At 37.8% G+C, this 16,485-nt stretch overlaps 1 protein-coding gene across 3 annotated transcripts in view; it reads left to right on the top strand.

Annotated features, from left to right (window-relative positions):
- The window catches only part of ZBTB11 (zinc finger and BTB domain containing 11), a 35,200-nt gene extending 19,426 nt beyond the window's left edge, over positions 1-15,774 (top strand). For all 3 annotated transcript variants that reach the window (XM_003991589.6, XM_045036869.1, XM_045036868.1), the window contains exons 4-11: positions 3,042-3,883; positions 4,122-4,301; positions 7,406-7,651; positions 8,980-9,124; positions 9,929-10,046; positions 12,766-12,924; positions 13,037-13,212; positions 13,591-15,774. In XM_003991589.6, the coding sequence (XP_003991638.1) occupies positions 3,042-3,883; positions 4,122-4,301; positions 7,406-7,651; positions 8,980-9,124; positions 9,929-10,046; positions 12,766-12,924; positions 13,037-13,212; positions 13,591-14,108 (2,384 nt within the window). In that variant the 3' untranslated portion in view covers positions 14,109-15,774. The remainder of the gene's footprint in view (positions 1-3,041; positions 3,884-4,121; positions 4,302-7,405; positions 7,652-8,979; positions 9,125-9,928; positions 10,047-12,765; positions 12,925-13,036; positions 13,213-13,590) is intronic.
- The last annotated feature ends 711 nt before the right edge of the window (positions 15,775-16,485 follow it).

The raw sequence follows: 16,485 nt of genomic DNA, 5'->3' as shown, positions 1-16,485 counted from the left end.
TTGAGTTTTGGGTTGAAAGTGTTTTCCACAGAGAAAACATTTGGTTCTTAAGATTCTGAGGGCATTACCAGTCTGGGACTACTTTAAATTCTGAGCGTGAGGACTTTTTGACTACCAAAGTGCTATATATTCAACAAAATATCCTACTAGATTAAGTCTGGTTTGAGGTCATGACTAATCAGGAAGGATTTCTTACCTGTTTCACTCAATGCTGGGGCACCAAGTATATTTAAAATAATACTTAAAAAAATTTTTATGTCCTATTTTTTTTTAAGTAATTGGGTCAAATTAGGGTATGTTAGTCTGCCATACTGTTGGATGTGGAAGTCCCTGTCATAATTCTTCTGTCTGTTGGTTCATAACTCTCCCACGAGCTTCCCTGGTGTAATGTGAAATTGGTCCCTGTACTCAAAAGGCAGGGAGAGACCAAAGAAATGGGCAAACCATTCCAGGTTGGTAGGTGGCAGTTTTAACAAGCAAAGGGCGCTTATGTATGAGGCTTGTCTTAGGTGGCAGCAAGATGAATGTATCTCTGCACCTGCCCACCAAATCTTAAAAGTTTGTAAGAGTCCTTAACTGGGTCCAGTCACATAAACTGTGTAGATATTTTCAGTATCACGTCACTATCTCAAGGTTATGTCCTTAGAGCAGTCTCTGGGAGCAGGAAAGGCAAGTGAACTCACATTCCAAGGACAGGGAAGAAGGTGGGGAGCCTTTGAGTGCCCAGGGTCCATCCAGTTCACGTATCAGCTGGCAAACCTGTCTTTTTGATCACATTCCCTAACACCATCTATTACCAACCATTGTCCTTTTTTTTCTTCTTTTTTTAGTTTTTAATTTTGGTAAACACAATATAAAATTTACCCTCCTAATTTTTTTTAATGTTTATTTTTGAGAGGGAGAGAGTGAACGTGAGCAAGGAAGGAGCAGAGAGACAGGATCTGAAGCAGACTCTGTGCTGACAGCAGAGAACCCGATGCGGGGCTTGAACTCACGAACGGAACCGTGAGATCATGACCTGAGCTGAAGTTGAACACTTAACAAACTGAGCCACCCAGGCGCCCCCGCCCCCCAGCCTTAATGATTTTTAAGTATACAGTTCACTATTGTTAATCATGTTCACATTGTTGTGTAATGGATCTCTGGAATTTTTTATTATCTTGCAAAATTGTTGTCATTTTGATTGTTTTGCAGAGTGTGTATATTGTATGTAAAAAGGCTAGGGGTAAAAACAAGATACTGAAATTATCTGCCTATTGTCTCTTGACAAAATTATGAATGATTTTTTTTTCCTTTGTGTTTTTGTATTTTATGGCAAACATGACTTGTGTCCTTGAAAAAAACTGTTTTATATATTTAAACTGTTACTTGGAACAGTGTTAATTCTTTCATGGGAAATTTTTCTCATGACTTCAGACTTAAAAAGGTATAGATAAGGGGCACCTGGGGGGCTCAGTCAGTTGAACGTGCAACTTCGCCTCAGGTCATGATCTCACGTCCGTGGGTTCAATCCCTGCATCGGGCTCTGTGCTGACAGCTCAGAGCCTGGAGCCCGCTTCAGATTCTGTATCTCCCTCTCTCCCTGCCCATCCCTGCTCACGCTCACTCTCGCTCTCTGTCTCAAAAATAAATAAACATTAAAAAAATTTAAAAAGGTATAGGTAAAAGACCAAAATACATTATTTTGTTTGTGGGTTTTCTTCCCCCCACGCCACCTTTTTTTAAAGAAATACTTACCTCAAGCTTATTTAACTTGGTCTTATAATTTGTAGCAGGATTAACATGGCTTCAGCCTATTTAATTACCAACTTTCCTAGGATGGCTGAATTAGCCATGATCAACTGGAATGCTAATATATCTCACAGTTTAAGGCTTCTCTGCCTTGTTCATCATCTACTTCTATAAAAGGACTACATTTTATGTACCTTGAGTCAAAACTGAATAATACAGCAAATGTGAGTTTTTAAAAGGTTGCTTTGGCTCTTTATATTTTTGTAAAAGATCTTTAAGCTAAATTATGATATGAGAAAACAACGCATGGAATAAGTATAAGTTATATGCCACCTACTGCAAGAAGGAGGAATAAGATTATTTGCTTAATTGTATAAAGAAGCTCTGGAAAGCTATACAGATTCTTATTCATACTGGTTATGGAGATGGAGTTGGACTTATCACTGTTTTATCTTATTTTTGAATTATGAATATTGGCTTTTGTAAAATAGTGAAGTATTGAGAACTTAAAAATAAACTGATCTCATTTTCTCACATAAAATAAAAATGTAATACCTCATGTGTATGGTAATTATTTCCTTCCTTAGGCCAGTAATATGCAAACTGTAGCCCACAGAGCAATCCTCATTTCCCTCTCTTTTTGTAAAGTATATTGGAACACAGCCATGTGTATTTGCGTATGTGTTATCTGTGGCTGTACTTTTCAGCTACAGTGGCAGAGTTGAGTAGTTGAAACAGACACCTTATGGCCTGCAATAATTATTAACTGATTCTTTACAGAAAAACTTTGCTGACCCCCTGTGTTAGATCTTATTTTTAAATTTTCAGTAGTAGAACCCTTTGTTCACAATCATTTTTATATGGACTTCTGTTATTAAAATATATGGTTATACTTACAGAAGTGAGGTTAGGGGACAGGTTGGTTGAACCCTGCCTACTCACCTGCCTCCCTCTCTTTTTTTACCCTCCATTCTCCAGCAGCTGTTTCTTGAGGGGAATTTGAGGAACCCCCGGGGTTCTAAGGAGTACAGTTTGAAAATGACTGCCTTACAGCAACTCTTTGAGGTAGTAAGTCTGATACTATTTTCTATTTTAGGTATTGAGAGACTCGGCTCATTGAAGTGAGTTAGTCAAGGTTTATTAAGCAACCAGAACACAAAACAAATCCACAGTGTTTAATTGCAGAATAAATGGTCGTATTTGCCTTTATATTCTATTTTATATATCATAATCATGTATTAATTGTTATTCTGAGGTGTTTTAGTAGACCTTTAACTTTTCTGTACCCCCATTTTTTTTGTTCCATGCAGGTTTTTGTAAGGCAAGCTTCCTTCCTTTATTGGAATTTGCCTACACCTCTGTGCTAAGTTTTGACTTCTGTAGCATGGCTGATGTAGCCATCCTGGCTCGTCATCTTTTCATGTCGGAAGTTTTAGAAATCTGTGAGAGTGTGCATAAACTAATGGAAGAGAAGCAGCTAACAGTATATAAGAAGGGTGAAGTACAAACAGTTGCATCCACCCAGGACTTACCAGAACAAAATGGAGGCACTGTGCCTCCTGTGGCTAGCAACGAGGGGACCACAACAACATTATCTACTGAACTTGGGGATTGTGAAATTGTACTATTGGTGAATGGAGAATTGCCAGAAACTGAGCAGAATGGAGAGCTAGGACAGCACCCTGAACCCCAGGTTTCTTCAGAAGCTGAAGCCACTCTGTCACCTGCAGGCTGTATAACTGGTTCCCATCCTGAAATGGAGTCTGTTGATTTAGTAACAAAAAATGATGAGACAGAAGTAGAAACTTTAAACAGAGAAGATAGCGCACCTTCTGATATTAATCCCAAACTTTCAAAAGAGAATGTGATCAGTAACTCTCCAGAAAACAGTGATATGGGAAATGACCCATCAAGTGAAGATATCTGTGCTGAAGACATTCCAGAGCAAATGCAGAACCTTAGCCAGTCTTTAAAAGATCAGGAAAATCTAGTTGCACTGACAGCAAAGCCAGACCTTAGCACTGATGATGAAACTTACAGAAGCAGACTTCGGCAGCGTTCTGTTAATGAAGGGGGATATATCCGACTACACAAAGGAATGGAGAAAAAGCTACAGAAACGGAAAGCCATTCCCAAGTCAGCAGTTCAACAGGTATGACGAAGAGTTGACCTTTGTAGTTTTACCTTTAAGTAAAAAGTATTCTATTCATCAACTTATACCTGTGGTGAAATTATTTGGGGAGGAAGGGCAGTAGGTGCAGGAAAGCAGCTTAATGTTTTAAATACCGGTATTAATAACGTAATGCCAGTTTGAAATATTATATGACTCGTGACTTTAAAAATCAAAATGGCTGTACTTACTTAGATTGTGTTTTCTATCCCTTACTTAGGTAGCCCAGAAATTAGTTCAAAGAGGGAAAAAAATGAAACAGCCAAAAAGGGATACGAAAGAGAATACTGAAGAAGCAGCATCCCATAAATGTGGGGAATGTGGAATGGTTTTTCAGAGACGATATGCCCTTATAATGCATACACTGAAACATGAAAGAGCTAGAGATTACAAATGTCCGGTAAGTAATTGGAAAGCTAATTAATGATGATTTATCTAACTTCATGATAAATAGAACCCAGTTTTGCTGCGTCATTGTTATTCTACTACTCGTAGTCTCTGTGTTTCTCTGTCTCCCTTATATTGCTATAAGAGTCATCTTTGATTTGTACATGTCATTTCCTTGACAAAGAAAAACAAAAACAGTGACCTGTCTTTGCTTCTTCCTGATACCCTAGTAAGACAAGAGTAAAATTATCACTGAAAAAAATATAAGCTCAGGGGTGCCTGGCATATGACTCTTAGAGCATATGACTCTTAATCTCAGGGTTATTATTATAAGTTTGAGGCCCCCCTTGTGGGTAGAGATTACTTGAAGATAAGTAAATAAACTTAAAAAAACAATAAATAAATTTAAACAAAAATGTAAGTTCATAAAAGAGTAAAGAGGAAATCAACTATATCCTGGACCCTGATAAATGGAGGTAGTAGCTGATTTAACAGATTTAAAAGGGTTCATTCCAGGCTTTCAGTGGGGAAAGCTAAGAATCCATCTGAATTGTATTGCAGAACTACCAAATGCCTCAGGAGTTGGTGTTATATAGCTACTTTGAAAGCAGAAGTGAATCTGGTTGTTAGAAAATTTTGTAAGAAGCAGTTAAGTCACAACCACTCCCTCAGCCAAAGATCCATCTTCTACTCTGGAAGAGCTAAAACCATGACTGTTTTGGGGAACACTGCATACAGTGAACGTGAATGTACTATACCCAAAACAAGGAAAGGAAAACCTTATTTACTGAATATTGAAATCCTTCAAGTCCTCTGTCCCTTCTCAAGTCCCAGAATGTTAGCAGTCAGACCCTTAACCCAAAAGCAAAAAAGATTCTCAGAGATGAGAAATCCGAAGCACAATAACAAAGGACCTGAATATAGTGCTAAAGCCAGTGGTTGACAACTCCCCGCCACCCTCCACATACTTACACAGAAATTCCAATCCATTTTTTAACATTCTGAAAGATGAGTAGATATCAGGGATCATCAGATTCAGGAATAAATATTTCAAGGAAAAAAACAACTTTGAAGAATCCACAAATACAAAAATCTCAGAAAAATTGGGAAATAGACTAAATCTCTCAGAAATAATGCAGAAGACCAGTTAGAAAATGAAAGTGAAGGAATTTAGAGAATTGGTGTAGGATATCTAATATCCAGATAACACCAAAAAGAGAACACAGAGATCAGGAAATCATTGGTGCAATAAAGAAAAATATCAGAATTTAGAAGTTTCCTTATGGGGGCGCCTGGGTGGTTCAGTTCAGTGTTCAACTCTTGGTTTTGGCTCAGGTCATGATCCCAGGATCGTGGGATTAAGTGCTCCACGCTACAAATGGAGCTTGCTTGGGATTCTTTATCTCTCTCCCTCTCCCCTGCTTGCGCTCTCTCCCCCTCTGCCCCCTCTCCTGCTTCCTCTCTCTTTCTCTAAAATTAAAAAAAAAAAAAAAAAAGTTGTGAAACAGGGCATGTTGCAGGCCCTGAACCATGGATGAAAGTAAATCTATATCAAGATAAATTATGAAATCTTCTAATTAAGGGGCAAAGAAAATTCTTATAAATAACAATAGAGAAAACAGATGGCCAGACTCATAGAAAAGATAAAGATCAGAATGGCTTCAGGCTTTTCAGCAGCAACAGTGGAAGCTAAAAGACAAAGAAAAGCATAATGTCTTTAAAATTCTAAAGGGCCCTGATTTCTAACTTAAAATCTGTAACCAAACTATGAGTTATTTGTGATGGTAGATAAGAACAGTTTCAGACATGCAAGGTCTCAAAAGTTTTACCTCCCAGACTCCCTTTCTCAGGAAGCTATTTGCAGAGGTGTTCCACTAAAGTGAGAAAGACCTGGAAAACCAGGAAACACGGGGTCCAATTCTACAGAGTCCAAGCATAGGAAACAACCAGTCCAGGTTGGAGCAGGACAAAATGCTTTGAAGGAGATCTCTTTCATAGGTGATGTCTTTAAATCTCCCCTCAGTAGACAATTGAGGGAAAGTTTTGGTGATGAATAATCAGTAAATACAAACAGAAATAAGCAAAACAAAACAAAAAGAAAGGAAAGAGAATCATAGTGTACTCTGTGGCCCAGCTGTAATAGTAATTACTTCATTGAAAAAATGTGAATGTAGAAATTAATCAAAACTACAACATAGCTGTATTGAGAAAATAAGGTAATAGGTCTGCATATGTGTAGGGAGTGGAAGGGTGAAGGGAGAGAGTCATCATCCATTATTCATGTTACTTAGAGTTACCAAGGTAAGCAAGCATCATGAGAGAGTTAAAAACCAATGGCAGAAATAGAGCAAGAGACGAGTTTTATTTATTTAAAAAAATTAAATATTATAGGTTGTGAGCATATATAACTTTGGTTTTTTTTAAAAAAATGAACAAAATATTTCATGAATCCCTAACAACTACAGAATAAAATCCAAGGACCATCAGAATTTTTTCTACTTTTCCAACCCCTAGTTTTGCTCCACCTAACAATTTTTTTAATTTTTTTTTCAACGTTTATTTATTTTTGGGACAGAGAGAGACAGAGCATGAACGGGGGAGGGGCAGAGAGAGGGAGACACAGAATCGGAAACAGGCTCCAGGCTCTGAGCCATCAGCCCAGAGCCTGATGCGGGGCTCGAACTCGCGGACCGCAAGATCGTGACCTGGCTGAAGTCGGACTGCGCCACCCAGGCGCCCCCCACCTAACAATTTGTAGTACTCCTATTGATAGCATTCTTGTTGACATCCTACCGTTCCTTCTAGATAGACCTAGTCTCCTCATTGATGCCTTTGTCTATTGCTTCAATTACTCCCTCTTCCTAAATACTTCACTCTTTCACATGTAAATCCTGTTTCTGTGGTTAGATTATAAACCTCTCCAGAGTAGAGTCTGGGTCTTTAACCCCTTTCATCCTTATGTCTGATACCTAGCATATCATCTTTTATATAGTATGTGGTTTTTTTGATTTATATAATCGTAACAAAGAAACGGGAACTTGAAATAGGAGTCAGGTGTCACTTAACATCTGTTATGGAACTACATTTAGACAGAATTTTATTTACTTTTCCTTTTAGTTGTGTAAAAAACAGTTTCAGTACAGTGCCTCCTTGCGAGCACATCTTATTCGACATACCAGAAAAGATGCACCCACTTCATCTTCTTCCAATTCCACGTCTAATGAGGCATCAGGAACATCGTCTGAGAAGGGGAGAACCAAACGAGAATTTATATGTTCCATATGTGGAAGGACATTACCTAAATTATATTCTCTTCGAATACACATGTTAAAGCATACAGGTGTAAAGCCACATGCATGCCAGGTAAAGCCATGACATTTACTTTGTTATGTAAAGAAAATTTGAACTTAACTAGTGATGAGACTGGTTGATTCTGGAGTCACCCTTACTCTTGTAAAATGTCACAGAGAATTCTGTGACTTTTTCAGTTTGTTGCCTGGTTTAAGGGAAATTCCCAGTTGTGTTCTTTGATTTGCTATTTAATTTGTTGTAATTTGAAATGAATCAGTTTAGGATGTTCATGAAACTTACTGTGATTCAGAAGATGTTAGGTGAGAATAACTAGTTCATTATCCCATTCATCCCTTTAAGCTTCAGCGGGACCTACCTGGACTGGAAAGGAACCCATGGCTTAAACAAATCTTCTTAGCAAAAATCCTCCCTAAGCTGTGTGTTCTTCTCTAGAGCTGAGGACTGAGACTATCTGAATGCCAAAATACAGCTTCTAGCTAAGAATCCTGTGATTAGCCAGCTTTGGGCTGTTTGGAACAGTGAAAATTTTCCAGTAGCCCCTGTAGCCTTGCATATAAGTGGAACTCGTTTTTATTAATAAACAGTTTTGGAAACAATGAGTTTTTTCCCCAGTGAAATTTTTAATGTTTCTCTCCCCCCCCCCTTTTTTTTTTTTAGCTTTTTGTTATATGAGAATAGAATAGAATAGACTCTCATGGACCCTTTATCCAGCTTCAGTAGCTATGAACACATGATCAGCTGTGTTTTATGTATACTATCCCTCACTGCCCTACTTCCCTTTCCCCTCATTTCTTTTGAAGCCAAGTCCTAAGCATCATTTTACTCATAAATTTTAAAACTGAGTATTAATTGGGCCTCTGGTCTTGTAGTGTAGCACTACTCAAAATGTGTGGTCCATGGAAGATATGTACAGAAATGGAGAGTGGACTTTTAGAAACTCTCATGGCAGTTACATTGTTGTGACATTTTTAGCATATTTAACAAAAAATGGATTGCCAAAAGGAAGACTGATTCATCACAGAGTTTGAGAAGCACTGTTCTAGTTTGTGTAGCAATAAATTAGTGTATTTTCTTGATTAAGCTGTCATGTCTCTTAATATAAGGTATTCTGTTTATTAGTCTCACAAGGACAGCATGAGGGTCTTTTGTATGGCTTTGACCTCCAGTGGATGTAAGAAAAGTAGCGATATTTGTTAAGTTCTGAGTCAGAAGATGGTCAGCCAGCTAAATATCCTTGACATTTGTTTCAGCTTCAGTTTGTCATTTTGTTTATAATTTTTTTCTTTCAAATGGCATATAGTTTCTCTAGCCTCATTCTTCAGAAACAGCCCCGGTTTCTCTTTTCTGTTTTACTGGTATAAACACCTGTGCCATCTTAGGTCTGTGGAAAGACTTTCATCTATAAACATGGTCTAAAATTGCACCAGAGTCTCCATCAATCACAAAAGCAGTTCCAGTGTGAACTATGTGTTAAGTCATTTGTTACCAAACGGAGTCTTCAAGAACATATGAGTATTCACACAGGTAATGAGAAATTTGTATTAACTTAGCTACCCATTATATACCATATTCAATTAATTATTGTGCTATATATGTTTTAGAAATTATATTGATATACTAACGGCTGTGTGTGTGCAGTTTTTTTCATTAAGGCTGGGGTGCCTGGGTGGCTCAGTCAGTTAAGTGTCTGAGTTCAGCCCAGGTCATGATCTCACATGTTCATGAGTTCGAGCCCTGTGTCAGGCTCTGTGCTGACAGCTCAGAGCCTGGAGCCTGCTTCAGATTCTCTCTCTCTCTCTCTCTCTCTCTCTCTCTCTCTCTCTCTCTCTCTCTCTGCCCCTCTTCCACTTGCGCTCTGTCTCATTCTCAAAAATAAGTAAACATTTAAAAAAATTCAAATTAAGGCTAAAAAGTGTTCTTTAAATCTAGTTTAGAGCTATCTTATTGGTATAAAAATAGTCATTGTTTCCCTCAGTGTAGCAAAATGTGTACTCACTAGTGAATCATGCATAATTTAGATAATGTAGCCATGGCTAGTGAAGGGTAGATATCGGCTCTAGAACTTGGGTTCAACTCTGTATTATTATAATCCAGACGATTATGCAAGCGTGTCACGTTCTTTGGGTAGTGGTGGTAGCCTTGCTAGTACTGTAGTTGAGAAGAAACAGAAGATTTTGACTTGGCTTGTTGTTGTTCTGAGAAGATGGCTGCCAAATGTTACAGCTTCTGTGTCCCTTTGGTAAAGTAACTTCTGAAGTGTAACATAAAGTATTCTGTTGGAAGAGCACCTGATTGCTGGATTTGTGACATGTTTTTTATTTTTTATAGGGGAGTCCAAGTACCTTTGCTCAGTTTGTGGAAAGTCTTTTCACAGGGGCTCTGGCCTCAGCAAGCACCTAAAGAAACACCAGCCAAAGCCTGAAGTTCGAGGCTATCATTGTACTCAGTAAGTATTTAATACACAAACTATTCAGTTTCCTTGTGTTTCTTAATAGGTTTATTTGAAAATTGTTTTCAGAAGAAAATATTTGAGGTAGCTATAGTTGATAATACTATTATATAATTGAAATTTGATAAAGGAGTAGAACTTAAACATACACACACACATGTATATACATATATCTAATGTGATGGATACATTAAATGGGAGGAATCCTTTCACAATGGATATATGTATCAAACCATTATGATGTGCATTTCAGATATCTTACAATTTTATAACTTGATAAACCTGAAAAAAACTGTTTGAAGATAATATTCAATTGTTACTTATTTTTTATTTTAATGTCTTTTTTTTGCCTAGATATTGCTATTTATGGTTTTTAAGTTTTATTTAGATATCCTGTACCATGTAAATCACTCACTTGAAATACTTTAAAGACATTCTTCAAAGGTACTACTTGGAGGCAGAGATTGTAGGAAGTGAGAGCCTTCAGTGCGAGCCAGAGATTTTTTTCTAGGTTGTTCATCTAAAGTGCTAAGCCGTCTGCTAGTTTTTCCTCTCTTTAGACTCTTTTTCTTCTCTTCCTCTTTTTATTTTCCAAAGCATCTTGAAATCTCTTTTATAATTGAGGTAAAACTCACAAAAAATTCATCATTTTAAAGTGTACAGTTCACTAACTTTTAGTACATTCAGTACATTGTGGAAACATCACCACTGTCTGATTCCAGAATGCAGGCCCTTTTGGGGGGATCCTTGAGGGAGTCACCGGATAGGTCAAAAGAGACCAGCACAGTTCTTTAAGAAGAAGTCCCTCTGGCACCAGGAGCCCATCGTGGGAATGCAGTCTTCATGGCTGCTGCTCAGCTGAGAAGCAGGGAAAGGGGATCAGGGGAGTTCAAATGCTACAAAGCTCTCTCACAAGATTTAATGATTTTTTTAAATTTTTTTAACGTTTATTTATTTTTGAGACAGCATGAATGGGGGAGGGGCAGAGAGAGAGGGAGATACAGAATCCGAAGCAGGCTCCAGGCTCTGAGCTGTCAGCACAGAGCCCGACGCGGGGCTCAAACTCATTAACTGTGAGATCATGACCTGAGCCGAAGTCGGACGCTCAACTGACTGACCCACCCAGGTGCCCCATTTAATGATTTTTTTAAATTTTTTTAACGTTTATTTATTTTTGAGACAGCATGAATGGGGGAGGGGCAGAGAGAGAGGGAGATACAGAATCTGAAGCAGGCTCCAGGCTCTGAGCTGTCACCACAGAGCCCGACACGGGACTGAAACCCGCAAACTGGGAGATCATGACCTGAGCCGAAGTCGGATGCTTAACCGACCGAGCCACCCAGGCGCCCCTGATTTTTTTTTTAATTAAACATTTGCCTGGCCACTGTACACTTTTAATCCATTTCTGGGGTTCTAATAAAATTGATCCTCATAGTTTTGGCTAGTTTTGGCCACTGCTTTTGTGAGCTTGTGGGGTTTCCTACTCTGCCATATTTTCTTTTCTCACTTTTATTAGTCTTATTATAAAAAAAAATATTTTAGGAGTGCCTGGGTGGCTCACTCGGTTAAAGGTCCGACTTCAGCTCAGGTCATGAACTTGCGGTTTGTGGGTTTGCATTGGGCCCTGTGCTGACAGCTCAGAGCCTGGAGCCTGCTTCGGATTGTGTCTCCCCTCTCTCTCTGTTCCTCCCCTGCTCGTGCTCTGTCTCTCAAAAATAAAGGTTTAAAAAAAATTTTTTTTAATAAAATTATTTTATTATTAATAGATTTTTAGTTGCAAGTGAAAGAAAACACTACCTAAACTGGCCTGAATGAAAGGTGGTAAAATCTAGGGAGTTTGAATAGTTTAATGTAAACTAGATTCACATCTGTTAGCACTTGGTCTCTGAGGCTCTGTGGACATGGCAGTAACAATGGTTTCAGCCTCACATCCTCTCGACTCCCAAATTGTCAAGCTGCTTTTCTGGTAGTTCCTATACAGGTTCTGAGATCGACGCCCATTGGATCTAGTTAAGTCATTCGATTATCCCTGGATCAGTAATTATAGACAAGGGAATGCTGTGCTCTGATTGACTCAGGCCTGAGACAGTTGCTCCATCTTTATGGTTGATGGTGAGGCCTACTCCAAACACATGGACAGAAAATGGGCGAGGATAAAAAGGGAGATCAGATGGGGTTTAGGGAGAGAAAGAAAATAAATGTCTTATACAGTAGCCTTTGAGAGCTCTGCATGGTTCTTTCTAAAATGTTTCTAGTGCTAGAAACAAAACAAACCAGCAAAGGGAAAAAAGAGGGTGTGGGGCAAGCCAAGAAACAGACTCTTAACTATAGAAAACAAACCAAGGGTTACTAGAGGGGCCGTGGGTGGGAAGATGGGTTAAATAAGTGATGGGGATTAAGGAGTGCACTTGTTTCGATGAGCACTGGATGTACAGAAGTTTTGAATCACTATATTGTACCCCTAGTATCACATTGTAGGTTAACTCACTGGAATTTAAATAAAAACATTAAAAAGTAAAATGTCTCTAGTAGTTAAGAGCTAAAAGAACTTAAAACCTTGAAGCCTTTACTGCAAGATTGGAATAGTAGCGCATTCTTGTGTTTTCAATTGGGATCATTTTCTAGAGTTATAAAACCCAAAAATACACCAAGTCTTGGAAATTTGTTTTAAAAAAATAATACAGTGATCTGATCGAGTGCTTGAATTTTATTGCAGATGTGAAAAAAGTTTCTTTGAAGCTAGAGATCTTCGTCAGCACATGAACAAACATCTTGGTGTGAAGCCATTCCAGTGCCAATTTTGTGATAAGTGCTATAGTTGGAAGAAAGATTGGTATTCCCATGTGAAGTCTCATTCTGTCACTGAGCCTTATAGGTAGGTAGATTGGGGCAGGATCTGAACTTAATTGAGATGTATGTACTTGGATTAATTTTTTTGTATGCTGGTGCTTTGGAAAAAATAATTTAGGTCCCCCCCCCCATTATAGGTGTAATATATGTGGCAAAGAATTTTATGAAAAAGCATTGTTCAGAAGGCATGTAAAGAAAGCTACCCATGGAAAAAAAGGAAGAGCGAAGCAGAACCTGGAACGGGTATGTGAACAATGTGGAAGAAAATTCACTCAGCTAAGAGAGTATAGGAGACACATGAACAACCATGAAGGTAACTATACTTCATACTGTGTATATATGTAAATAGAATAAAAAGCCAGTCTAATAGTGATTCCCCCTTTGCCAGCCTTCTTGCCTGTTACCTCACCTTCCTTGACAAGAGATGAATTCTATATTATGTAAGATTTATTCACGTGATTGAGGTGATCCTGAACCTGGATACCTGATTGTTGTGTATGTAGATGGATTCCTTTTTTAGTGAGCTTAATATTGTAGGTCAGCATTTTTATGCTGAACTGGGCTATTTGAAGCTTCTGTTTCCTTATCCTAAGATTACAGGATTGCTGGGAAGGTTAAATGAGACTGTTCATGGAATCAGAATTGCCTCTCAGTAACTTGTATCTCTGGGAACACCTCTCTCTCTTAATAGGAGTTAAGCCATTTGAATGCTTAACATGTGGAGTAGCTTGGGCTGATGCCCGATCTCTAAAACGCCACGTCAGAACGCATACTGGTGAACGGCCCTACGTCTGCCCTGTATGTAGCGAAGCCTACATAGATGCTCGAACCCTCCGTAAACATATGACTAAATTCCACAGAGATTATGTGCCTTGCAAAATTATGCTGGAAAAAGATACCCTTCAGTTTCATAACCAAGGAACTCAAGTGGAGCATGCTGTTAGTATCTTAACAGCAGACATGCAGGAACAAGAAAGCAGTGGTCCTCAAGAACTTGAGACTGTGGTCGTGACAGGAGAGACCATGGAAGCACTCGAAGCCGTGGCAGCTACGGAAGAGTGTCCATCAGTATCTACGCTTTCTGACCAAAGTATTATGCAAGTGGTTAATTACGTGTTGGCACAACAGCAAGGACAGAAGCTGTCTGAAGTTGCAGAAGCGATTCAAACTGTCGAAGTAGAGGTGGCACATATTTCAGAAACAGAGTGAATATAGTCTTGGAGAAAAAAAGAAGGGTCCTAGCATTGTATACTGAACTCACAGAACATTTGTTTACAGTACTGTGCGACTGTCTGCCTAGAGCCTGTATGTCAAGGCTCTGGGCTCTTGGGTGAGGTTTTAACACTTCTAAACGATTTGTCTGGCTATAGGTTCTGTTGAAAAGTCCATTTACTGTAAAGAAGTTGAAAACAAATGTACTTGATGGCATTGGTTTATCATGGTGTACTTTTTATGAATTGATGTTTATAAAGGACTGTACTAAATTAAAAACTGTATAGTTTCACTTGCATTTTGACATGATCATCTACTTTGAGTTTAAAAGGCTGTACTAGTCAGATTTTCTTCTTTTATTCTCAAAATAGGTTCTGTGATTTCATTTGCCCTGTTTATAGGTCTAAAAAAATTCTAATATAAAGCATTTTAGTAGGATGCATAGGTACATTACATTTTTAAAATGCTTCAGGTCTGTGATTCTTGACTTACTATTTATTTTAACCCCTTATAAGTCAGGGATTTATTCTGTTTTAAAGCACTTAATGAGTTACATGTTGTAATCAAGTTTGCACAGTATACTTATCTATATGGGGAGCCCTTAAATACATAGCTGATTTTTAAAATGCATGAAATGCCTATTAAAGCCTTACTATATACTATCTCTTCAAGGCAAATTGACCACGAGCAAAGAACACTGTTATTAAACACTGTTGATGGGAAATTTCTTCTTGATAACATGGGACAATAAATGGAAAAAAAAAATCTCATTCTTTTGCTGAAAGAATGAACAAGTTAAAACTAGATTTGGTATGTTTGCAGCTTTTGTATCATGTTTAATTGTTCAATTTTGTTGAAAAACTGCAATTTAGAAATAGGATAGCAATATAGACATCTAAAGCAGTCCTGAGGATACCATATAATTGTTGAGTAACTTCAGAATAGTGAAGTCTTCAATTCAGCCCTCATTATAGTATACTACTCAAAGAAATTGATTATGGTCCACCAAATTGTTGGAAGTAAATTATTTTTAAAAGTTACCTGTGAATTATATTAATTTGTGTGTTTGATTTTTAAATTCCCACTTGTAGAAGCTGTCCAGTTTTCTGATTTTCAAAATAACCATAGGGAGATGCCACATTTCTCTCCTGTGGGTAGCTACCACTCAAACTATAATTGTTAAAATTAAACTTTTTAAGTATTAGCCGCTAATATAAGGTATAAAGTGAAAATAAAAGCAAATCACATGTAAATCATTCCTAAAGCACAAGAAAAGAATGTGCCTTGATGTACATATATTATTAAGATACTTATTTCAGTTTACTTTAAGAATAGCTTAAAAGATAAAGAATAAATGTGATGCCATGCATGCGTTCTACCTGCATATGTAATATTTGCATTTGCAAATTTCCCATTGTCTCTATAGCTGTGTGGCTGACTTTTGAATTTTAAGTGAATTGACATACAGTCTATAACTTTACAATGGCTGCTTGTTTATTGTATCTTTCAGTTAGTGAAAATGTGTTTCAACCTGACTAAAATTTGGAATTGTGTCTTTTATGTTCCATCCTCACTGTTATTAGATTTAGTTAATTGTATAAGACCGTTGATGTATGTCAAAAATATGTAAATAAAACATGTCGAATCTTGTTTAAAAGCATAAGCTTTGGAGTTGAGCTTGTCACTATTTTCAAATTATAAATCAGTGACCGTAATTTGATAGGTTGATTCAGTTTTATAGTGGCATGGGGGGATCTTCTCTGTTTACAGTTCCTTTTTAGAAACACGCACTGTTTTGTTGCTGTCAGTGACTTTCCCCATTGGGCACTCCCAATTATCACTACTGCTGCTATGCAGTTTGAGTCTTTGCTGTTAGTCACTGAAACGTATATGTTGTTGATAGAAATGAATTAATTTTCTAACACGGCTTTTAATCTGTTTTATTAAAAGTGGCTCACAGAATTTCACAAGGTTGCCTGAACTGCTGGGCTTAGAGCTAATCCAAACCTTCATTCAGTGTTTTGTGATTTTTAATAGCATTGGTGTAAACTGTGCATGCATGATATTTCCTGCTCATGATTCTTGTCAAAACTGTAATCTCTTGGGAGTTCCTAAATTTACATCTAATGTTTGGAACATACACAATAAAAGCCTTTCCTTCCCCTGATCTTATATATTTGATCAGTTACAGTTTATAGAGGCTTGTGGAGCAAAGGTACATAAGTAACTTATTTAATCAGTTTAAATATATCATGCTTGGGGTCCCTGAATGACTTGGTGGGTTAAGCTTCCAACTCTTGACTTAAGCTCAGGTCATGATCTCACATGGGATTGAGACCTATATGGGGCTCTGCCCTTGGCAGTGCAGAACCTG

This window comes from Felis catus, chromosome C2 (assembly GCF_018350175.1).
Source record: "Felis catus isolate Fca126 chromosome C2, F.catus_Fca126_mat1.0, whole genome shotgun sequence".
In the NCBI taxonomy this organism is placed as follows: Eukaryota; Metazoa; Chordata; class Mammalia; order Carnivora; family Felidae; genus Felis; species Felis catus.
This window is presented reverse-complemented; position numbering and strand designations above follow the sequence as displayed.